Consider the following 25,448-nt stretch of genomic DNA (forward strand, 5'->3'; position numbering starts at 1 on the left):
GGAGAGGATTACCCTGTAATATGGCAGTCTGAGGCCATACAGCCCCCCGTGCAGAGGCTCCAAGAAGTATACATTTCTCTTTACCACGCCCAACCCCTTCGACCCCTCGCCACGTTAGCTTTGGTTTGAGTCCTCTCCATGGCTCTGCCAGGCTCTGCCAGGAGGCGGCTTTCCCTCCTGCATAAATCCCTCTATTCTTTCCTGTGGTTTTCTTTTGGGCCTTGTCACTGCTGAGTACTTTCTGTCCCTTTCCCCAGTCAGTCCGCCCTTTCATCCAATGAAGTACACCCAGGTGTAAAGGGAAGTGGGTTCTCCTTCCTATCATCTCATATGTGGTATTTTTGTCCCAATTAGCTTTTGTTTCTGTTTCCTGCTCTGTCATGCTCTTTATTTATCTCTAAAAACTTAGCAAGTAGTTGCCTTTTCTTACAGCAATTTAGTTTTGTGTGTGTTTTCTCATTGACCAGTGTCTCTCTTTTGTATACTTAGCAAAAAAAAAAGAAAAGGCAAACAAAAAAGATAGAAAATTTACATCCAATGACTTGACTTCTGTTTCTATTGCTTTATTCCTTTTCAGATAGCTATTGTAGTTTCAGATGCATTGCACAGGTCTTTATTTCCTAACTTGCTAGTTTTGCTACATAGACATGTTTGCTTCCAGATGTCCCATGCATTTTGCTTATTCTTTCCCCTTACATTCTTTACTCTCTGTTCCCTTGTCTGCAACAGACCACCTTCTACAGAAGCCCTTCTTACTTCTGCAAAGCAGAGTCACAGGACAGGAATAGGGCAGGAGCTCCTGTTACTCCCTCAAGCTCCTGTTTTTTTGAAGCTTGCTTAATCACATTTTAGACCTTGCTTTCAAGAGACTGTTTGGTTTTGTTCCCCCAGCCCTCCACCATGACTTTCTGAGGTCCAGTCTCTAGAAAGTGGGGCATACTAGATAATGCTCTCTATATCCTGGATTTAAAGGGGTAAAGGCGTAAAAGTTTTGCCCAAAATAGGTTATGTCATGGAGCTCATGCTCAGAGAAGACCCTCCAGAATGTTTAAAGATACTACCAAACAATGAATGACTTTGAGATTAATTTTGTGTAGTTGAACAAATAAGAAATGACAGAGCTAAGAGATTACAGCCTGTAGATACCTGCCTGAGATTTTGTAATTAAAAAAAATAAAAAGGTCCTCTGCAGTAATTAAAATAAATATATTGTAAAATACAGTGCATGGAAGCTAGGGGTAGCAAATACACGCTAAAATATGGTCTGTACAGTTAACAGCATTCAGGTAATTTTATGACTTGCATCATAGAGGAAGCCAGTCCAATTTTGTTGTAATGGTTGCATCTGACTTTGTGACTACGTATATATGTAGTCAAACAGCACCTTTTTCTCATGACTAAATCTTTGTCTGTTTAAGTGTAAAATAAAGTGGGTACATTGAAATCCTTTCCTTTAATTGCAAGTCCACTCATGTATACTTCTTTGTGTATTTTGCGCTGAGAAATGCCAAATCACTGATACCCAGAGTTGATTAACACTGATTAGTATAATAAAAAAGACTATAAAGAAACACACTTTTCATTCTTTCAATAAGAAGTACAGCTGAGCATATGAATCGGGTCAAGACCTGCTCATCTTTTGTGAAGCCGCACCTGGGGTACTATGTTCTGTTCTGGGGTCCCCAGTGCAGGAAGGATATGGACCCATTGGAGCAAGTCCAGAGGAGGCCACAAAGATGCTCCAAGGGCTGGAGCACCTCTCCTGTGAGGACAGGCTGAGAGAGTTGGGCTTGTTCAGCCTGGAGAAGAGAAGGCTCCAGGGAGAACTTTTTGTGACCTTTCAGTAGTTAAAGGAGGCTTATAAGAAAGATGGGGACAGACTTTGTATGATCAGTAGGGCCTGTTCCGATAGGCAGTGATTTTAAACTGAAAGAGGGTAGATTCAGATTGGACGTAATGAAGAAATTTTTTATGGTGAGGGTTGGAACCTCTGGAACAGGTTTCCCAGAGAAGCTATGGATGCCCCATCCCTGGAAGTGTTCAAGGCCAGGCTGGATGAGGCTTTGAGCAACCTGGTCTAGTGGAGGGTGTCCCTGCCCATGGCAGGGGGGTTGCGACTAGATGAGCTTTAAAGGTCACTTCCATCTCAAAGCATTCTAAGTTCTTGTTTGGACAGTTCTGGGCTTAAACCAGTGATAATTGCTTGAGAGAGAAAACCCAAAATGAGTTGCCTACAGATATGGCATAAACCTTATCCGAAGTGTAGGGTAATGACCACCCTGAAATATATATAGTCTAGCAACAAGAATTAAAAAGTCTTTAAAAATGGTAAGCTGTAAAGTAAATGAAAGTATTTGTGATTTACCTTACTTGCAGAAAGAGCCATCTGTATGTATTGATCCAGCTTTGATATTTCAGGTATGGGTTTGGTTCTAAAAAAGTGTGTATGTGTTTGCAGTGAAACATACTCTTATTGCTAAGATTGCATGAACTTGACTTTCCCTTGTCTTCAGAAATAAACCTGAATATTCTCTGTGTTAAATTGACAAAGTTAAAAAAATATATAGTAAGAGTAGTTGTGTATGGTCTGTTGATAGCACGTGTGCGTATGTGCATTTAAATGCAAGTTTTAAGTGTGAAGTTTCAAATATTCCTTCTGATTGCTTGTTGAATGCCCTACAAGCAAGATTTTTCACAGACATAGTTTAAATTTATCAGGTATTTGAAATGATGAAGAGTAGCATTTCATTAGTTTTCATTTCAGAGTTAGACAGACTGGAATGCTGTATTATTTACAAATATTTTTCCCCTTTCCTCCCTGCCAAGTGTTCAGGAAATGTACTATAGCACTCTTGTTGTAAGGATGGGATAGATAAGATTCATGAAACATTATTTTGGAAACTCATTTGTAGAGTTAGTCTCCTTTCCATTGTGGAGTATTATATTCTTCAGCATCTGGACACATACTAATTATTTCATGCTCCAAAAGAGAAAGACTTCTGCTAGCTCCAGCATAGAACTATCCCTAACCTCTCCCACAGAATAGCTGCAGCACTATCCTAATAAGGGAGATGAGGAAGAAATATTGGTTACTGGTGGAAGGAGGGGATAGATGAGGGTCAGTACCCTGATCTCTATCACAAATCCTGCTATATAATCTTATGTCTTTCAACAGATTTAGAGAGCCTGACTGGAAAAATCTGCACAAATGTTGCATTGTTGCAGAACTCAGAAGACATTTATTAAGTACCATACTTAGCTGCTTCCTTAATATTACTGCAAAGGAATCTTCCTTGCAAATCAGCACGAACCGATGTCGTTTTTTTAGAATGCTGCTAATGTGGATAAGTCTTAGGGGTTTGAAGGAAATACTGCATCTGTTCCTATTTCAGTTTCTGAGAGATTGCCAGACCCTGTGCCACAACAAGAGCTGGTTGAAAGCTTTCCAATTGAAGTTTTCTGTGGGAAAATGTGGATTCAGCTGAATTGGAAGATTTTATGGGAATGTGCCTATTCTGTCAAAACCTCTAGTGAAAGCAAAGCTAACTTTCTGTCTATCCTGTAAGCTAACCCAGCTCCCTTGTGGCAGTACCCATTGGGAGCTCTCGGCTGTCTGCACTGTCTTTGATATACAAAGGTCCCTCACTTTCTAGCAATTGTCCAGACAGAAAAACTTCGAGGTTCCCAGGGCAAGCCAGCAGCCTGCCTGGCATATTTGCAGAATTGCCAGTCCTGTATTGTTCTTATGGAAGGGAACGGTACTTTGACTTCAACTTTCTGTGAATGAAGGAGGTGTCTGGCTTCTCTTCTGTCTTGCCATCACTCATGTTTTTGATAAATTATTCTGAAACAGATTTTAGTCTTCAAAATGTGTGAAAATTCTGCCTTCTGTTCCAATAAAAAGTTAATAACAAAAGTGACAGTGACAGTTTTTCTAGAGTTGGGAAAACTAGTTTTTACACAGCTGTAATCACAGTATGCAGAGATTGATTAAAAATAAACTTTTCCTTGGAGAGTTCAGACTTGTGATAAAGTAGAAGTACAGAAAATGCTTCCAAATGTTATGTTAGATATTTCTCATAAAGCTCAGATGTTGTTCTGTGGTGTATAAACCTTCTAAAGAGTCTAAAAGGCAGTGCTATAAATTATTTCTGCCATGTTATATCTGCAAACATGCAAAATACAAATGCATTATGAAAAGCCAGACAAAGACTTAGCTGGAGAGATTTGATGAGGACTACTCCCAGATGAGATGTCATAAGAGGTCATGTAAGTATTAATGTGTTTTCATAAAATATCATTCTAAAGTGCAGTGAAGATTAGGTTTTGCTTTTATCTTCAATAATAGGAGTAGAAAATTTCAAAAATGAAGTCTGATGGAGCAAGCTGATTTGATTGGAGTATCTGAGAGCTACAATAATTTATTGTTGTGCATAAGCCTTGATAACTTTTAAAATTCTTTTTACCCCTTTTTTAGTATTTTTCTTTACATGCAATTTCTCCAAATGAAAAGGTTTAATGAGAATTCCTTCCCTCCCCCTCCCCTTTTTTTTTTTATTCCATGTCAACCTTTTTTTTCACTTTTATCTTTTTAAAAAAAAAAGATATGGAAAAATGTTTCATGGGCAGAACGTTTGACATCTTAAAAATACTTATCTCCTGTCATGTGACAGGCTGGTCATTTAATGAAGATTACTTCTGTTTTATGACCATTCATACAGCCTTGGCTCTGTGATATGAGAAATGCTGATTCCCTGGACAAATATTAATAAATCTTTAGGATTCTGCTATTGGAAATCTGTCATTTAGTAATGTTAGAATAAGATACTAAGTAATTTAAGTTGCATTTTATTTGTAACTTGAAAAACTGTTATTCAAAAAAGCAGCTCCATAATTATATTAGGTATAGGCATATAACCTAAAAGCTGGTTGGAAGTCTTCCAGAATGGGGGGTGGGGGTGGTTTGTGGTTGTTGTGGGTTTTTTTTTCTGTTTGTTGTTTTGTTTTTTTTTTTTAAAATTTCATCCCTAGTCAGCTCCTTTTGTGTTTTTAAATTAATTTTTGGTGGAATACTCTTTCTCTTTGAACATACCCTTCAAAAAAGGAAAATAACGACTGCTGATTATCATCAGCATTTTCACTATCAGATATTTTCCAGAAAAGAAACAGCTAGTGAGGTAAAAGATAAGGAACATCAAGTTTCACATTCCAAGAATTTTTTTGTTTGTTTACTTTGCATTCTGGCACTTTTTTCTCTTTCCACTGGAGCTTCTTTTCTGAAAGGGGATGCAGTTACTTTGGAAACTTGTAAGATGCACAAAGGATTTTTATATTGCCCTTTAAAGTGTGTTAACTTTGCTTGTATGGCATGAAAGTATGTTTGCTGTCATAGAAGATTCCTCTCCGCAACTTCTGTTTCAAATGATTTTGTCTCAAGATTTCTTACTGAAAAGTTTTACGTTCTGTTACATCACTGGGCTCTTGTCTGGATTAAAACACACTGAAAAACTCTTCAGACAGGAAACACAATGTATTAGTGTAGTTGTATAAACCAGAAACATAACTGCCATTGAAAGCTAGTGTATCACTCTGCGATGCAAGTGCATGAATCTGCATTCAGCAGCAGGCTAGATGTATTTTTCCCATTTTCACAATGTTGTTGATAGGCAAAATTTGTCAAATCTTAACTTGGATACAAAAATATGGGAGACTGTGTCCAAAGACTTGCTAAAGTTGACGTAAATGGCAGCCACTGTTCTTTCTTCATCCACAAATCTAATAATTTTATCAAAGAAGGCAACTGGGTTAGTTCGGCATGATGTACCATTGGTAAATCCCCACTGATTGTTTCCAATTACTTTCTCCCTCATGTGATCAAAAATGTTGTCCAGGAAGACTGTAGTATAATTTTCCCAGGGAACGTAGTGAGGCTGTCAGGCCTTAGTTCCCTGGTTTGTTCTTTTCGTCTGTTCTTGATGATGAGTGAAACATTTGCCTTCCTCTAGTTGTCAGGCATCTCCCTCACTTCCCATGATTTTTCGAAGATGCTAGAGAGTGGGCTTGCAAGGACATCAGCCAGCTGTCTCAACACCCTGAGGTGAAGCCTGTTGAGTCCCATGGATTTGTATGAGTTGAGTTCTCACAAGTAAGCCCTGACTGAGTCCTCACTGAGGATAGTCCTCTTGCTTGAACCCATTCATTAAGCACAGAGGTCTGAGCGACCTTGCCATTGAAGAGTAAGGCAAATACTTGTTTCCTATGTAGCTGATACTAATTGGAATTTGAGCTCAATTGCTTTGACTTTATGAAAACAGTGTGGATAAATTAGTTCTATGCAGACCTTCTAATTGGGTCAATCTGTGGTATGATATATCAAATGAACTTTTATGTGACAGCTTTATTTTCTAGGCAAACTGTCTCTGTATCCTAAGTACTTCTTTGATGGAAATATATGGGAAAGCTCTTTGGGGTTCATTGAGTGCGTTCATGTGATATTATTTTTTGGAGAAGCTGTGAATTTCTAATGCTAATTTTGGTGGGACTGTTTCACACTGCACAGGTAGAATCCTCTCACACAGCTCCTATAGTGTGAATTTTAATTTTTGACTCCATAATAACAGAAAAAAATCTGAGCAAATAAGTTTTTTCTTTACCTTACAAATGAATAGTATTTTTAACTACAGTAAATACCATTCTTTAAGATATGTTGTCCCACATAGGAATAGGATTGGCTGAGAATAAGTGTTATTTCACTAATCAAAGTTATAAAAGATATTCAAGATATTATTCTCAGCTACTCTAGTCAGAAGTATCTCTATGCACTCCAGCATGTTTGGTGAAAGAACATCAGCTGCTGAGAGAAAAATCTTGAAGGACCACAGTTACCATAAATTAAATCATGTTACCATTTTATTTTTAAGTAGAATTTCTCTGGGAGTGAAAATTGGAAGGAAAATACAAACTTTAATCTCATATGATGAGTACTTATCCTGTCGGATCTTGTAAAAGCTCCAGGATTTCAGAGTACGAATATTTGAACATCATGAATAGCTTTTTGTGCTTCAAACTAAATAGTTAAAATCTTTCCCGTTCAAAAATCTCTGTTTATTTAACTGAGGAAGAAATAAGAAAATAAAACATTAGGGGGATGATAGAGTGCCATCTAAATGACAGTGTTTAGTTCTTACATACTTTTGATTTCAAATGGGCTTGTAACAGTAGTTGCTAAAACTGAGTTTCATTTTTGCATTAGTACTAAAAGTTCTGATGCTTTTTTGGAACTTTGTCCGAACTATCCTGTTTTAAATTGCTAAATTTGCCTAGCTGTATTATGAAAGGAGGTGTTGCATACGTTCTGTTTTTTCTTACTTTTAGGCAGCTGAGAGAAAGCACTGCTGGACTCTTAGAACTCAGGAAAATAAAACTGATTTTGAAAAAGAAACAAAGTCATAGTTCAGCACAATTTAAGCTTAACTCTTCCTGGTTAAAGGATAAATTCAATTTGTATTTTTGTATTTTTTCCCAAATTATCTTTCTAGGTTAATATTCTGATCTTACCGAAACAAGATGTGGGGTTTTTTTTTTTTTTTTAATTATCCTCAGTGGAACAAGAACTTCACCCCTGATGTCTGATTTTTGGTGGGTGGTTTCTCCTTCATGTTGTTGAAATGACTGACCATTTGAATCACAAGATTTCAATTTCAAAAGCCTAAGCAGGTTTTCTAATTAGTCATTTTGCAATGCTCTTTTAAACAGAAAATCACATGAGAAGTTTGTCTAATAATATTTTTAATCTTTCTGACTCTCAATTAAGAGATTTACTCAATTTCCAAATGATGGGCAGCAACAGGGTGTTTTCAGTGCTGTGCTGGCCCGCCTGGCAGCTTTTGGCTGTGATATGACAATTTGTAGTGGTGGTGGTTTTGTTTATTTTAGGACTTGTAATAAAATGTGCTAAATCTCCTCTCTCTGATGTGGCTGAATTAGTGGAGGAAAAGTGTATGGGGAGACCAACCTTTCTTCCTCTTGACAGCAGGCAGAACTCTATGGAAACAGGGAAGCTCAGCCTGAGTCTGTCACATAATGAAGTATCCTGTTGTCCTGCAGTGATGAGATACTGGCCTCTCTAGGCTAAACTTTGTGTTTAAGAGATTGGAAGAATAGCCAGGCCTAAACGGTTAACAAAGCAAACAAGGTATGTTGTTATGTGCACTTGGGAAATAAGTGTGTAGGAATGAAGACAGAATTTTGACCAGAATGAATTCTCTACAGACTACACAACAGAACATAGCATTGCACATTTTTTCTGGTGGTGAAAGCAGTCTAAATTCTGCATTTCTTTAAGGCAAAATCAATGGAATTACTCTTGATTTATGGTAGAGTCTGCAATCTGTACCATTTCTTCCTGCTATCTTAGTTAATGTTCAGGCAAGTACAGGTGCACTTTGGATATGCTTCAATGTGGGTTTCATGTCATTTTCAGTACTTTTTTTTTTTTTTTATAACTTAGGATACAAAGATAGCTTCCCTTGAACGCAATATAAGAGATCTTGAAGATGAAATACAGATGTTAAAGACAAATGGAGTTCTGAATACAGAGGACCGAGAAGAAGAAATCAAACAAATAGAAGTTTACAAGAGTCACTCAAAGTTCATGAAAAACAAGGTAAGGTCCATTAACAAAATAGCTTAGAACTTTTTTTCCTATTATTTAAACAGGATTAACTTGACCCTTTTCAACACAAGCAGCTTTCTCCATGTCATCTTTTGGTAAATCTGTGCTATGCAATACTCAGTATCTATGGAGGAATGAAGCATTTTTTATAAATAAAAATGTGTTTGTTTGGCTTAAGAATAGGTAAGGAGGATGCTATTTGACCACTTCAGCAGAGTCTTCTACAGTCCTGAGTCTATACCGTGTTCCCTTTTCCATTTCTTGTATGTGGTGCTTCAGTGTTGGCTGTTTGAATTAGCTCAAATATTGGCTTGCGCTATTTTGGCACAACTTTGTGGGTTTTTTTTCTGGTTTTGACTGTAGTTTTACAGTAAGGACACTGTTCCATAGATGTTGCCAAATTGTAATCTCTAGTATTGTAAAGATTTGCAATTTGATGACTTTGTTCCTGCAGAGTACCTTTTATTACAAATTATTGTATGTAGACAATTTTGAATTGACCACAAGCATCTACTAAATGTGTAGTGATGTAACACGTTTCCTGGTGTCAAGCTCACAAAACAGTATTGATTGTTCAATATTTTAAAATACATCAGAAGTAAAGCTTGATGTCCGAATTGTTGGCCCAGCTGTCCTTTTTACCTGCTTTCATTTTTATGTGCTCAGCTGCTGTTTAGGTAAAGACGAGCACTCTAAATAGTCTTCCTCGTGAGTTCTAATATTTCTTTACTGATTTTTATAAGTGCCTTAACATTTGTAATAAATATATATAATGTTACAAATTGTGCCTTTTTATCCCCAGCTGTCTGCCTTGAATGTATTTAGTTTATGAAGTGATAAAATACTGAATTAAAGTACTCAATAAAAAGAAAAAAAAACAAGTTTGAAATCATGGAGTGGATGCTCCCACTCTTGTTTGAATAAATTTAGGTTTTGGAAATAGCATTTTTGAAGTACTATTTATAAGCTATACTAAGATGGGTGAAACAAGTCACAGCAGCCTGAAGCGGAAACACTGAAGAAGAAAGCCAGAAGAAGAAAACCTCAACCAAAAAAAGTCAACAAATATATTTATTCTCTTGAAAAAAATATCTCTTAAGCTACTGTAAAGTAGCTAAAATTCCTAAGTAGCATTATCATCAGGGAAATTATTTTCCCTATTTAAACATGGTTACTTTCAAAGCAATTCAGTTTTAGTAATTTACAGGAAAACTCCTAATGCATTGCAGAAAATCTGGTGATATAAAAATAATATAAAAAGCTTAGTATTTTCTTAACAATCTTCTGATGTTTTAGAGAGGAAAAGCTTCAGTGTATTTCTGTGGCACAGAAAGCAGATGATTGAGAGGACTACTACACATGCCTTGTTTTGTCAATCTTCTGATCTTTGATAAATGCCACATTCTGATGAAACTTTGTCTGTTTTCTTTCACCAGTCCTTTTCTTCCACTTAAAATTGAGATTTGCAGCAGAAGATACTATTTTTATCATTCATCTGAGAACCTTTCAAGGTGGAAAAGTATTTATGTAGCTGTCAGCAAACATCTTATTATAGCTGATCTATTGAACCTGAGATTGTTGATAAATGCTGATAAACAGAAGTTTTGATTGATGGTGAAGAGCAGGGCAAAGCTCTCCTCACAGCTAACAGTCTTAGGTGCTATAAAGCTCTTAATACTTCACATTTATTCCTGAAGGATTATTCCTAACTTGTTCTAAATGTGGTTTTGATTTAAATAAATGGGAAGATGTTAAATGGAGACCAATTCTGAATAGTATTTTTGATGAGTGGCAGAAAATGTCGGGAAGTTCCTTTTCATAACTAATTCTTAGTAATATTCACTCCTTCCAAATACATAGGCTTTAATTTTGACTTGCAGTTAAATGGAAGTTGTAGAAATGAGAAAGAAAAGTTGCTTAGATTTTATTTTTTCTTGCCCACTTGATGGGGTCTTGCCTTGCTCTGTTTTTGAAGGGGCAAAAATTGCCATCACTCACATGGTAGAGGAACCGTCAAAAGAAGTTTTCATGACTAAGGGATATGAAGCTTCATTAGGATATATCTTCATTAAGGATATGAGGAAAGCATATAAGTTGATAATGCATTTTTAAAAATAATTTCTGCTTTGCAAGGGTTCCTTCTCTTACTAGGGTGTGTCCTTTGGCTAGCAGCCAGGTATTTACAGGGACACTGCATTAGTTCAGGTGTAAGTTTGCAGGCTGGAATTTAAGTAGCATTTGAGTGTTAGAACTCATTTTATCGACAGGAATGACTATGAAAATCTAGTGATAGTTTAGTACAACTTCAGCAAAGTACAGTTAAGATGAGTTTTAAGAACTGATTAGGCCGTAACAGGGCAGTCTGTAATTAATGTCTCTGTATAAGAACTTTTAACACTGTGTCAAGGAAGAGTGCAACTTTTAGATGAATATACAGGGCAAGAACTACAGCCCTGGAAACATGATAAACACTTTAAAAATAGACCTTGACCAATATAACTTGTAGAATCTGCAGGTAGACATGAAGAGTCTATATGCAGCCACTTCATTTGCATTGCTTTTCCTTTACTTAATTCCTTCACTTTAAAAAGCAGTTGTTATTTGTCACATTAGACCAGATCCTTATGAACTATAAATTGGCATAGTTTCATTGAATAGAATGACTTACTTAAAGATTTAGTCTATTGATTTTAATATGTGTTTTTCAGGAGAAAAGCTCTGATTGTTTTGTTTTGTTTTCTTTGTTTCCTTGTTACTCTCTGTAATGTCATGTAAGATTTTGCTGTATAAAAATGATAACGTCAGAAAAAGGATAATGGCTTTCTGGAAAAGCTACTATCTAAGGAAATGAAATTATGGGAGGTGACAGAATCATAAATTGAGAAGGAAGACAAAGAAACTAGGGTTTCAGGAAAGGAGGTGAAGCAAGATAATATTGGGCAATGTTGAAAAAGTGGTGACAGGCAAATTACACATATGAAATATGTGAGATAGTGGGAAGGTCAGGATCAGAGGACAAACTTGGAGTTCTTTAGATGCTGCAGCACTTACACCCAGACTTGTGGGTTATCTTCATTGTAGTCTTTATAAAAACAAGAACATTTTTGCCTTTGTCTTTTCTTGTACTGAGATCAGTAGATATCATCAAATTTTAACTGTTCGTCTTCCCCAGTGCTTAAGATGTAGCCAAATGAAAATGTTTGCACATCTGCTGGAGACAGAGATTTATTTTATGCCCTGTTTAATTTTTTTACATACTAACAGATATTGCAGAAGTTTAAAAAAGCAAATATACATAGGTCTAAAAGTTTCTCCTAAGAAGTTATGCACTTTCTTGCTATGCCTCTGATATTTTTGATAATTTTTCAAAATGCAAGTTGTCATATATTTTCACCATTATACTTTGTTTGAATAAAACACCAGCCAAAAGCATCATTATTCAACATTTAAAAAAAACATTGTTTTTGAGAGCTCTAACACAATTTTGAAGTCCTAGCAATTTGTAGGTCTTGTAGCCAGAACTTTATACTAAACAGATTCTGTTTCTGAAACACAGAAACATACCTGCAATAGAAAGGAAGCTTTTTTGTTGTTGTTGATTATTTCTCAGTGTGTGGGTTGTGTCATGGAAAGAAGCATGAAGAGTTTCTAGGAGAGGTTAAGCATTTGTGATGTTCACATGGGTCTCGTATAAGGCATATGATGTAATTCAGATTGGCTGCAGATCTTTTTGTCTTTTTATCTTGTAGACAGATTTGCCCATTGTTCATTTTGTATACATTTTTGTCTTGGTTGCATACTCGCTTACATGTTCTGGCAAGGGATGGAGGAAGGTGGTTTGATTTCAAGAGACAATTTTCTCTAGCAGTTTCTTAACTGCACTCTTCATATTTTCTTGACATCTGTTTCTTTTTGTGTGCTCCTTTTTTATTTTGTCATTTTCAGACTGTGAAGGTGATTGCTTTTAGTGCCAGTATAGATTCTTGATTTTATACAGTGGTTGAGGGCTGGCTAGCCAAGTGCCTTAACCAGACATATTGAGAGTTATAAAGAGAAATAAGGGATAAAATATATTAAGATGTGCATGTAGACTATAGTTGGGAGGCATATTTTTTAAACTTAATTTTTAAGGATACACTTGCAACATAAAACAAAAAAATATTTTGATCAACAGTAAATGTTTCCAGTGATTGTGCCATACAACACTGAAACTGTGAAATATTTCAGTATGTGGATATTTAGGATGTGGTTGTGTAAGATCAGCCTATGGATACATAATCTTTTTTTCCTGGGGACTTTTGAATCGCCTTCCATCTATATTTCTTGCATTCCAAATGTTTGTTGGGATGCAACTGATGGGAGAGAGTGGAAGTAGCTCTTCTAGCCCTCTTCTGGCTGTTCCAGAATTGAAGCTTGAATTTTAAAGAAAGCTATCTAGTCCTTAGTCATCAAGAAAACTTTCCAAATATAAAGGAAGTGTAGTTTCTCTGGGTTATGCAGATACACTGAGGTGTTTTATTTCAAATAATCCTTATGAGATGATATATCTGAACTCCTCTGGTGACTAGTGTTATTTCACAGAACTTTAAGAAGAATAGTTATAAGTCATCTAGTTCACCTTCCTTTGGCATTATTCTGTGTCTTCTCCAGTGCTTTGTTCAGATTCGTATATTCTAAATCCACCATACATTTGTGTTCTGTGGCTACCCCTCCCATGTATCATTGTGGAAAGGGTAGAATAATCACAGTTCCATGATATTTACTGATGAATCTTAAATTGTGCAAAGCGTTCAATATCATTCTACGATTCATTTATATTAAGACACTCCATCTTAGTGACTGGATTTCTGCTGTTTCCTCTAGGATGTGCTTTTCTACAGTCTCACAGACCTTTCTCTCTGTGGAGTTCTTTTGTAACATTTTCCCCAGACTTCTCTTAAGTTAGTATCTTTGGCTTGGCTTTCCTAGTACCTGAGAATTCCATATGAACTGCCAGGGAGGAAAAGATTAGGTGGGGATGGTGGGCAGGAACACAATTGCAAAAAGATTAAGGTTAAAATTCCACTTCCAATTTTCCTCTCCTTACTAAGAAGCCTGCTTTTCCTTATCAGGCTCCTAAAAAACCTTGATTCACTCTGGCCAATGGTAAATCACAAGAATCATGCTGTTGGAGATTAGGCTATTGGATTGAATTTATACTTTTATGAACACCTTTTTCCTATGCATTTTTCCTGTCCTGGCAGTCTTGGGTCATACAGGATAAATTCTTTTGAACTTAACTGAGGTCCATGGTAAATTTATAGGCCAAATCATCATGTATAATATTTAAGAGTTTCCTTTTAACTCCTGCAACAGCAGGGCAATCGTTCTTAAGACAGTATACGTAAAATTAAAAGGAACTCAATTGGAGTGGAGTGTAAAAATTCCAAATCTCAATTCTCTTCCAGAATTTACAGGTGTCTGAGTTGTCAACATGGTCCTTCACACCTTTCAGGTTTCAAGTGCAACTATGAATTGGAAATGCAAAATGAAATTAATGATCTAACCTTTTTTCCCCCCATTACAGATTGACCAACTGAAACAAGAACTCTCAAAGAAAGAATCGGAACTTCTTGCCTTACAAACTAAGCTTGAAACCCTTAGCAATCAGAATTCAGATTGCAAGCAACACATTGAAGTGCTTAAAGAGTCACTTACTGCCAAAGAACAGAGAGCTGCCATACTTCAGACAGAGGTATCGTATCTTCTGATCACAAAATGCAATAGAAACGTTTAGTTAATAGCAAGTGTCAAGGTGATGATGTTTGTTGCAAATCTGTGTAGAAGGTGGTTTGTTATAGTGAAATAATGTAAAACCCCTTAAATGCCAATATATTTGGTATATATTTTTTCATAGTAGATGACCTCTCATTCTAGAATATTTTTAGAAGCACCTATGATTGCATTCTAAGAAAATGTTGGTGCCTAATTTTTATTGGCTTCCATGAGGATGGAGGGCTGGGACTGGACCTTAATGACTTGATTGTTGTGATTTCATTCCTTGTTTCTTCATTTATTAGTTGACTGAGTTTTCCTTTTGGTTGCTCTGGCTTGATGCTTCTTTTCTACTGTGTATTTCTGTTCTGGATAGCGAAGCTGCTGATATGTTTTGAAGGGATCTGTTGAAGGGTGCATAAAAATGGTTATTGTTTCTTGCACAATCAACATTTATTTTAAAATATGAATAATTCCAGTCTTTACAGCAGGCCAGTGTATGAGCTATGTATGTATCAACAAAATTAGCTCCTAAAAATATGGGTAGTGGAATACACACTTGAGAGAGTTGTCACATTTGATGGAATGTGTAAATCCAGTGTTAAAAATGTTGTCCATTAGTTTTCTGGAGTTTCGAGAGACTTCATAGACTGGACCCCAGCATACTGATTAGATTGATTCCTACTATAACTTCTTCATCTTATTTTTAATGTGTGCACCCCTTTCAAGAAACAGAAATAGCTGTGAAATTCAGGCATACAGCACATAGTTTCTGTTCAGAGAAGTGTATTATTTAAGGTATATAGGAATCTTGCAGAATGTTTCAAATTTCAGGCTAACAAAGCTCTAGGAGAGAAATCAGCTTAAACTCATCATTCTCATGGAAGTAGGAAATAAATATTTCCAAGATTCTGATTATCGCTCTGTGCTGTATGTCTTATCCTCTGTAAATTAAGAAGATACAACTGAAATCTTGGCATTTCCAGCTTGTTTTTAATGGGCCAGCCTGCATATGTATATAATACAACATAATCACAATAGAGCAAGGGTAAAAACTCCAGCAATTTTGGCAGATCTCAGTCTAGTTTTTTATTATTAAATTTTACATATTTTAAACCTTTCGCTGTGCAAATCTGTTTTGCAAGGTTTGTATTACCTGTCATTCTGCTGAGGATGGTGATGAATCCCATTGGCTCTCCACTAATTTGATTTCCTAATTCTTTATCAGACTGGTATGTATTCAAGGCATTACAGTCATATGGCTGGCAGATGGGCAGTGATATAAAGAACTGAATCTACAGTGTTCTTGATGAAGGGCTGCTGGGATTGTGCAGTCCTGGTGGAGAACCAGTTGCTTTCTTGATAGGTATTCAATTCCTCTTCTTCCCGGTTTCTACATAAGACAGTTGAATTTGAACCTTTTACATGAAGCAACTCAAAATCAGCTGTTACTGCCTGTTGGTGTGCAGGTGACAGTTGCATTGTGCCTGCTTATTGTTAGCCTCTCGGGGAAACCAAATGAAAAATTAATGTTAAAATGATCAGAGAGGTAGCTTGGTAGAAGGAATGCTTTGTAATAGCAGAGAATGAGTCCCTTTTGTTTGCCCTAATATCACGTTAGTTAGGATATAAGTGATTGTGATACTTCATACAAAACATATGAGATTCTTCCAGCTTTCCATTAAAAAAAAAAACCAAAAAACCCATAATCTGTTTAAGTACAGGATTAGTGAAAGATATGTTCACTATAATTTCTGTTTGGTAGACGATAATAGATCCTGGTTTTGATGATTTATTTTAATTAACCCTTTGCTTCTGTGTAATCCAAAGCATTCTGATGACAAACCTTAGTTTGTTTCTGCATGAAATAATACTATAAACTAAGTGGGTCATTGCAGTTATGAGTCTTAAAAATGAAACAAAACTACTCATAAATGTCCTCACAATGTATCTTCATTCTAGACAGTTAGGCTGTGTCTGCATGAACTTGCTAAATCAATTGAGCCTGAATTTGTTTGCGACTGAACATTCAGAAACTGTATTTTTTCTTTCACATGCATTATTGTCGTCCTTCAGTAATTACAATACCTCATGAATTAATGAAACTCTGAACCACTGCAAACTATTTTATATTTCCCATAGAAATCTAAGTGACTTCTGTTTTCTCCTTTGAGTAGGGTGTAGGTAATGATTTTATCAGACAGCAGTGTTTTGTTTATTTCCTCTTTAAGATACCTCTGTGAAGGGAATTGAGGAATGTTGGCAAATTATGCCCACCTCTAATGGGAAGTAATTTTAGTTAAAATTTACTTTAATTGTCTGCTTATGTACAGAGGATTTTTTTGGCAGAAGAGTCATGCTTATAAAACCTGGGTGGTTTGTTTTTTTTTTTTTTCCTGTGAGATCATACAAAACAAAGGCCTCTGAGTATTAGGTTAATAACCAGAATTTGTTTTTGGGATATGGTACATGTTGAGAAGCATGAAAAGCAACATAAACAAAAGAAGTTCCAGTTACCTACATCTATTGATGCAGCCACTATTTGAATTGGTTTACCAAATAATTTTGATCTAATTGTGGATTTAAAATGGGAAATAACTTCACTTGCCTGAAAATTTCTTCTGTAACTTCTGAAAAGAGAGCATTACAGGGTATGCTCTTAGATGAGCTGTTTACCTATGAGGCAGAGACTTTAAATAACCTGTGTTAAACTTTAAATTATGTCAGCCATTTTATCTGATCCTGAAATACTTCAGTAACATGCCTACTGTGCTATATTAATTAAATTTTTTACTCATTTAAGATGCACTGAATATTTTATTAATTTCTTGTACTTGATGGTGGAAACGTAGTACATCTCAAATTTGCTGCAAAAGATCTTTTATGTTACGCAGGTAAAAATAAAGCACACTGTGTACCCATCAGTTTCTCAAGCCAGGACTTCTGAGGAAAGAACAGTACTTCTGTTAATTTTAAAGCCTCAAGGTTGTTGTAAGGGTGTCACACGCTATGCAGCCTTCCATCCAGAAGATTAGATATTCAGAGGTTAAAAATGAAGAGCAGTTTCTGGAGTTCAATAATATTGAGGCTTGCAAAAGATATCTGGTTAGTCAGAACATACTTTTCAGCTCTTCTGAATAGACTCTGAGTCAAGAGCTCCTTAAAACTACTGACTTGTCCAGTCTTGTGTCCTGGAATGGTCTTACAGCTGCTGTCAGCTAGCTGTAAGAAACACACTCATATAACCAAACACAGGATTTGTCATAAATTGCTGTGTAACTCTCTTGAGAACTCTGCTTGCTTTCTCTGATAGTCATGAAAACAAGTGACAGATCTCTGTGTCCAAGCAATTTCACAGGTTAGAAAATGGGATTCTTCAAGGCTGATTTGCATGTTCTAATGATATTCTATTGTTACATATCTTTAAGACCCTCAGGGGTTTGGCGCCGTCCATACCACCCTGCTGTATGCTAGGGAGTTTTTCTGGTTAAAAATGATTGCCAGGATGTCTCTTCTCCACACACTATTACGTTACAACCCCCAGACTGGGTGTGCAGTTTATGGAGAAGGAGTCCGTTAAACTGTGGGCGTTATGAGAAATGTGCTGGAGCCGCCAGGAGCTCAAAAGCTGGACAGCGGCTCAATTTGCAGATTGCTCCAGGACAGGAAAATTCAAAATGATGCCTTAGAATAAAATTTTCCTAAACTCCCTGTATACCTACTCCTTGTTTTATGGGGAGCCTTTTTGGTAATCACTTTGCCTATATCAACCTCACATAATTCAACAATGTCTGTCTTTAGAACTCAGAAATATTCTGTCTTTCTAAAGGACCTTTTACACTTCCACTTAATCTTTAGTTTGGAGAACTTCAGGGGAGCAGAGGGAGTGTTTACATGTCATATGAATCTTTGCTGAAAATGTTACAATTGGTTATGTTGAGAGAGTAAATGTGGACTAATTCAAAGTATCAGTTGAGGCCGTTGATGTTTTGTTTCTGGTATATACATTAAGCTGTGTTAAATTAAATAACAAAACACTAGCGAATCAAATGTTCCCCTAATGAAGCTCATACCTTTCCTGCAGAAAATACAATCCCTGCAAAGAGAGACCCATGATAGCATAGAAGGGCTTTCAGTGCACTAAACCCAGGATCCTTCTCACCAAAGACCTGAAAACGAGCAGATGTCATTAATGTTGTGATCAAGCCTGTGGCTGCCAGTGTAGATGGATGCTGAATAAAAATACTGCTTTGCCAGCCGGGCTCTCTCTGAGACCTGAGTTTTAGGCTGACTAAGCTAAGGCCTAGACTGCTGTGCTAGCTATCCAGCAATGCTAGACATAGCAGGTTTTGTTCTCTGCAACCAGCCACTGGGAAAAGACTTTGTTTGCTTAGAGCAACTGAATCTTCTATCTGCTGGCCTCAGGCCTTATCTAAAGGGAGGGCAGTGGCTTCCAGCAGCAGATGGGAAAGCAGCTGCAGGGAGATGCAGGGCAAATGGCAGCCCTCCAGCAGGTGGAAATCATTATGGAAGGAATGTTGTACTGTACAAGCTACTCTTGGTCGTTCCCAGATGAGTAAAGTTAATAACCTTTTGGCCTGCATTAAGCCATGCTATTTTTGTTCCTGCATGTCCACATTGTCTATTTGTAAAATAGATAGCTTTTGCTAATTATCACTGTAGAATTTTATGCTGTTTGGAAACATGCTCATAATGTTGCCTTGAAGGGTTTCTTTCTGGAGGTGGAAGTACCCATCAAAGGCCAGTTCTAATCCTGAGCTAAGGTGTTCGTAGTTGCAGTGTCAACTTCCTGCCTAAATAGGATTACTTTCTAATCACCTTGTTGTAATTAAACCAGCTTAGTAAATCCTGTAGTAAAAGAAATCCTCAACAGGATTTCAGTTACCTCATAACAAGCCTTTTATTATTGTTTAGCTTAATAACAGTACTCTGCAGGTTATCTGTCTCAGCCTGCTGGCAACACCCCTCTTCATGCAGCCCAGGACACTGTTTGCCTTTTTGCCGCAGGGTTACTTTGCTCGTGTTCAACACGGTGTCCACCGGGACCACGAGGTCTTTTTGCAAAGCTGCTTTCCAGCTGGGTGGACCCCAGCATACACACGTACATGGAGCTGTTCTTCCCCGGGTACAGGACTTCACATTTCCTTTCCCTGACCTGCATGAGGTTCCTGTCAGCCCATTTCTCCTGTTGAGGTTCCTCTGAACCGCAGCATCACCCTCTGGTGTATCAGCTGCTCTTCCCAGTTTTGCACCGTCAGCAAACTTGCTGAGGGTATGCACTGCCCCATCATCCGGATCACTAATGAAGATTGGAAGTATTGGATGCAGTATTAACCCATGGGGTGCAATACTGGTTTTACTTGAATCCCCTCAATTCCACTTGGTATTCCTCCACCTCCATCCATGATTCTCACAAGCCAGGTCTGTTGGAGCATGAGGCTTAGAAGTAACCAGTTGTATTAATTATGGCTGCTTGTAGTTCAAGTGTCTCTGGGAGTTCATTAGTTTCATTTTCTTTGGTGGTGAATTCTACTAGTATTATTCAGTAGAACAGATTATTTTTTGCATCATTTAAAGTCTGCAATTTTCATGATGTCTTAGCAAAATTAGCTCAGAAAATATTACTTCTTTAGAAGTATAATTTAGGTTTGAGCTCATTCTTAAATAGTTGGTTTCAACGGTCAGAAATGCAGTGTAAGAAGAGTTATAATGATTCTTAATCTCTGCAGAATGTTGACTAGTATTGAGAGGCATGACCAGTGTGTCTGTTTATTCAGATAGTTGTTTTACATGTGTTATAGCAGATCATCAGAAACAAGAAGACATCTGGATTTTTATTAGTAGTATAGTTAACTTCTTTCAAACAATAGTAATTGGATCAGATTTCAGGTACAATGGCACTTTGTCACGTGATGTGAGAAAATTTAAACCAACACTAAAGAAATTAAGTCTAGATCTAAACATGATGTGCTTTTAGCACAGTGTTTCTATTGTCTCAGTGAAGTCAGTGTTTGTGGGTTTTTTATAGGTTTATTTGACTTAAAAAACTATCATTTGATGTTTTTATTGACAGCTGAAACAAAAAGATATAATGCTGTAAAGCACTAACTATCCTGGTGGTCAGAGTTGGGAGGTCTGAAAATGGTTTATTGCCAGTAGGAAAAATGTTTGGAACCCGTCCTTAGAAGGTTCACCGCCTCTGCTACGTGCATTTCATTTTGTTCCATTTTTAAGGTTATATATGATAATAGTGCCAAACTATGCAAACTTTTCCTACCCTAATGTATATAGCCTGTGTTTTGATTGTCTCTTTATTAATGATGTGCAAGTCCTGAGGTCAGATAAAAATGAGCCAAGGTCAGGCTACTCCAGCTACAGAACACTGAAAATGTCAATGTGCTCCATAGAGAATTGTTAAAAGGAAGAATATTAGCCTTGCTGAGATTTCCCTTGCTGTTGTGAAAAAGCTGAGGATGTTAATTTTTAAATGAAGCCTTGTACTGCAGAGGGAAAACGTGAATGATCCTTTTTGATGATTTAAAAAGAGACACCACCATGTGTATACTTTAAAAACTGGTAGCCAGAACAGTTTGAGACTATATTTGTGCATATTTGCAGTGACTGGCACTTAATTACTGCTCTTACCATCAGGAAAAGAACTTACATAAATTGATGCAAATGAATTCATTTCAACTGGGTAGCTCAGTGGAGAAAAACATTCATTTCATAAGCAGTTCTGCCACAAACATACTTAGCACTTTATTAGTTAGTGTGCCCTTGCTTTAGATAACCGACCCGCAAACCGGCAGGTGTGCCGTTTGAAGGTTAATGAACTGTGAAATAAGTAAATGTCTACAAAGAAATTTTGCAAATTTGGAGCATAGTCCTGTCAGGGGAGAAAATAGATTAGAAAAATAGGTGAAGTCTGTACTGTAACTGGCTGCTGATGTGTTCAGCATGCATGTTTTAATATAGAAAACCTAATAAAAATGAAGAGGAAAGGTGATTATAGTCGGTATTTATTGCAGTCTGTTTTTTCTTTTAAACCAATTTGTTTATAGAGAAGGGCTGTGAAGTGATTGACTTCTTGGCACTTCTTAGTTTGCATAAAGGGCAAATAAAAGTAGACAGCACAAAATACTTGGAATGAAACTACAAGTGCTTTATTTTTCTATTACAGTGTTGATATTTGATACTGCTTGAAATGTAAATCTGCTTTTAATCTTACAATAATAATGGTATAACTATGGTTATTTCACTCACATTTTTATTTTTATAAGTTAGAATTTTGCTTTGAAATTTTATTTTTCTACTGTTTTGTGATTTTCCTTGTTTCAAACCAGGCCGGGCCAGATATTTCAGTGTGGTCTTTTGTGTACTGCCAGTGTACTGTTCTGGTGGGTCTGCTGTGCGTGCAAAGGAAAGATCACCCACTGTATGAAGCACTGTTCTGGATGCTTGTGTACCTTTACTCTTTCTGTCACTCCACAGCTGTTCACAGCTTTATCCTAGGTGGAATTTCCCAGCCATTTCACTTTTTATACAGTTTTCACATTTTTGGAGCCCTGTGGCAGTTCAGAACAGGAGAGAGCAGCATAGTGGCAAGGGTGTAAATTCAGAGTTAAACTGAAAGAACATTTAGATTAGCAAAATGCTACGTTTAAGTAGAAGTAAACTGTGAAGCAAAGGTGGGATGTTTCCTTTTTGTATGTGTCTTCCTATCTATTGGAGGATTTCAAGACTTGACTGATCAAACGGCATGGTCTGATTTCAGTGTTCTCTGTGCATCAAAAAGGAGGTTGGACTAGTGACCACCTGAGACCCATACCAACCTCAGTGACTCTGGTGCTACAGACGAAGCTTTCTCAAATATGTGATAGGTAGTACTGTCCCAGAGATGTGTATTTTCTGCTTTGTGAGTTATACACTAGCATTCATTTATCCAGCAAAAGATTAAATGTTGATTTATTTATTTAACACACACACCTCACGCACATGCACGCACACACACACACACATTGAATACATTCATGATAATAATTTCAAATGTTTTTTCTTTTGGCAACATCATTATTTTTATTTCATAAAAAATTGAAATGGAGTTGCCGAAGGGAAAGGTGATTGAAAGAGTGGAGAGTTCCATGTGAGGGGTCTGTAGAGAGTAGTGCTCAAAGACAGGAAAACAGAAATGAAAAGAAAATGGGAAAGATGTAGTTACAAAGATAAGTGCTGGATGCTTGATGGGTAAAGACTTTTTGCAAGTTGTTTGGGACAAGTAGTGTAATGAATGTTAGATTTATCTTACTGTCAAAACACTTCTCATTTTCATCTATTTAATAAAAGTGATGTCACTGTTCCCCCCCCCTTAGATTTACAGAACGTTACATTGTTGCCTTTTAAAACAGTATTCAATTAGACAACTTTAATCGGTATTTACAACCAAGCAGATTTTAGTGTGGTTAGATAAATTAGGCTTCAATTAGGCTTGATTCTAGTAGATGGAATTGATTAGAAAAATATTAGTATTGTTACTTACTGATTTGAAAACTTTGCTCTAACTAGAGATGCTTTGAGAGGAGTTTGATAAGAGTGTTTCAGAAATAATTCTTTGTATACTTTACCTATTATTATTACCCCCGGTCTGAAACCAGTAATGACGTTTGCACATAATGCTATAATGATGAAGATAACAAATCATCCATGAGGCTGATCCTTGTGTAGGGTACGTACACCTAGGTAAAAGTTTGCTATGCAAAGGTAGGGTCAAGGTAGGCTTTGTTACTCCTTACATAGTACAAGTGTAAGGGTTGTGGAGATGCTCATACTGACAGTAGACCTCAGATGGCTTTTTGATTCTTTTCTTAGTAGAAGTCTGAATATTATTTTCCTTATGGTTATGTGGTGGTGGGTTGGTTTGCTTGTTTTTGGTTTTGGTGTCCTGTCCCCCATCCCTCCTCCTGTCCCCCGTTTAACTTTTAGACGAAAGAAATGTCTAAGTCCTGATATCAGTGGAAGATGAAAGTTCATCGAAGCTTGTGAAAGATCAGTGGTGTCACAGGTCACCTGCTAATATTTAGGGAAACCTCTAAATAAGATCATCTAAGGCAAACAAAATTTATACACTTCATGTCCCAGTGATAATACAATTGCATAATACTTTTTGATTCTCTAGTACTTTCCATCCTTAAAGCCATTAAGTAATGCAGGCTGTGAGAATTTTTGAGAGATTTGTCATTATTATAGATAAAAAGTATTTACAAATTGTCTCCTCCAAAAGAAGCAGAAGCTGTATTTTGTCCTAAATAATTTGATTCTGTCATTATTTGCTATATTTTCAAATAGCTGGTGTGTTAATGGAATTCCAGTTTTGTGGCTTCCATTTTTCTTTTCTGTTAAAACGAAAACTGCTTTTTCATTTTATAAATTGGAAAAAATAGAAACCCAGACATAAATGTATGTTTCATTTAGGCAAGCAAAGGATAGTGCATGTGAGGCAAAAGCTGTCTTTCTGAAGTAGATTTGGTACTTCACAGCTCTACCGTGGTAAGTCATGGCAGCTAAGTTCTGTAGCCTTAAGGCTTTAGTAAATAAAAATCCTTGTGGACTGTTGACTGGCACAGACATATGGGAGCAATCATCTTCGTTTCCAGTTGATGCAGGGATGAATTGCAGTTGTGCACAGTGAGCCATGAAAATAGTGGTCTGACACTTAAAAAAGTAGCTGGACCAAACAACTACTGTGCATGATAGCACCTAGTTAAATAAGGATATTAATGTCCTTAGAGAAAAAATTTTTAGATACGTAGTTAATGAGAAGGCTGTGAATTTAATTTAATTAAATTCAAAATGTTCTCAAAGGCAGGATGGTAATTAACATTTGCTGGACTTGACTAGGTAAAAAGTGTTTGTAACAAAGTTCTGAAATTATGTCTCCTTTGAAAAATGTGCTTTTTAGAACTTTGGTTGTGTAGGTGGTTAGTGATTTTAGTAAACTGTTGAAATAGCTGACTGTGGTGCAGTTCTCCATTTGTTTGATTCTTCGATTCTTTTCTTGTGATTCTTCTAATGCATGGCATTTTATTTTAATGTATGGCATTATAACTTAAATCTTAGCTCTTCAAATAAATCCTTTGCATTTGAGTTTCCTGTATAGGGTCATATACCTTCTCCCTGCTAACATTAGTTACATTCTTACCATGCAATAAAATCTGTAATGCAGCAATATTCATTAAAGAATAGTGTTATGTGGCATTAGTTAGCTAGAACCTGTATACTTGCCTTTGGTTATTATCTGTTCTGTGAAATATAAAGGAGAGAGGCTTTGAATTGTTTCCCCTTGAAGTGCTGAATGTGCACTCTTGCACAGAAGATTAATTTACTCCTGTCATTCTCAGTGTTAATTTCCATATTTTGAGAGGGAAGCATGGGATGTAAAAAGTGATAGGAATGCCAGGGTTTGCTAATGTTGTTACAGACACCACATATTGTAGGTTTCTTGCTCTTACATGATCATACTTTTCCTACCTGTGTCCTTTTCACCAGCTGTAGTTGCTTAAAGACGCCGTGTCAATCCTGATGAATTTCTACTACATACCTTTTGCCACAGATCTGTTTTTCCACTTTTGAAAGATTCTTGCTTTACAGTAACTGTGATTATGTTCAATATGATAGCATTTTTAGTTGCTTTGGCTTCTGATTCCGTAGGAATTCTTTGTCTACCTATTTTAACATAAGAGATCAAACTGGATTTGCAGAGGTAGTCCATAATTCTGGCCTTTTGTAATGTGTGGTGTTGATTTATTTCCAAGTTCAGTAATAATAATCCTTTAAAATAGGTTGATTTTGTACATATTCATATAGGGCTTGGAAGAGTCGTTGCCTTGATGCAAGCAAGGTGCATATCAGATACTCTTACCAGAGTTGGCTAGAAAATATGCTGAAACAATTTTACAAATACTACATTTATGATGACTATTTTCTTTCTCATCTCCTTTTGCTT

At 36.7% G+C, this 25,448-nt stretch overlaps 1 protein-coding gene across 1 annotated transcript in view; it reads left to right on the forward strand.

The window, feature by feature from the left end:
• LOC104511685 (ERC protein 2-like) overlaps positions 1-25,448 on the forward strand; it is a gene marked incomplete at both ends in the record, with an annotated part of 88,624 nt that overhangs the window by 41,017 nt on the left and 22,159 nt on the right. Inside the window, 2 exons of the mRNA XM_010154401.1 lie at positions 8,510-8,665; positions 14,241-14,408. Coding sequence (XP_010152703.1) covers positions 8,510-8,665; positions 14,241-14,408 — 324 coding nt within the window. The remainder of the gene's footprint in view (positions 1-8,509; positions 8,666-14,240; positions 14,409-25,448) is intronic.

Source organism: Eurypyga helias, unplaced genomic scaffold (genome assembly GCF_000690775.1).
Source record: "Eurypyga helias isolate BGI_N326 unplaced genomic scaffold, ASM69077v1 scaffold13006, whole genome shotgun sequence".
NCBI classification, from domain to species: domain Eukaryota; kingdom Metazoa; phylum Chordata; class Aves; order Eurypygiformes; family Eurypygidae; genus Eurypyga; species Eurypyga helias.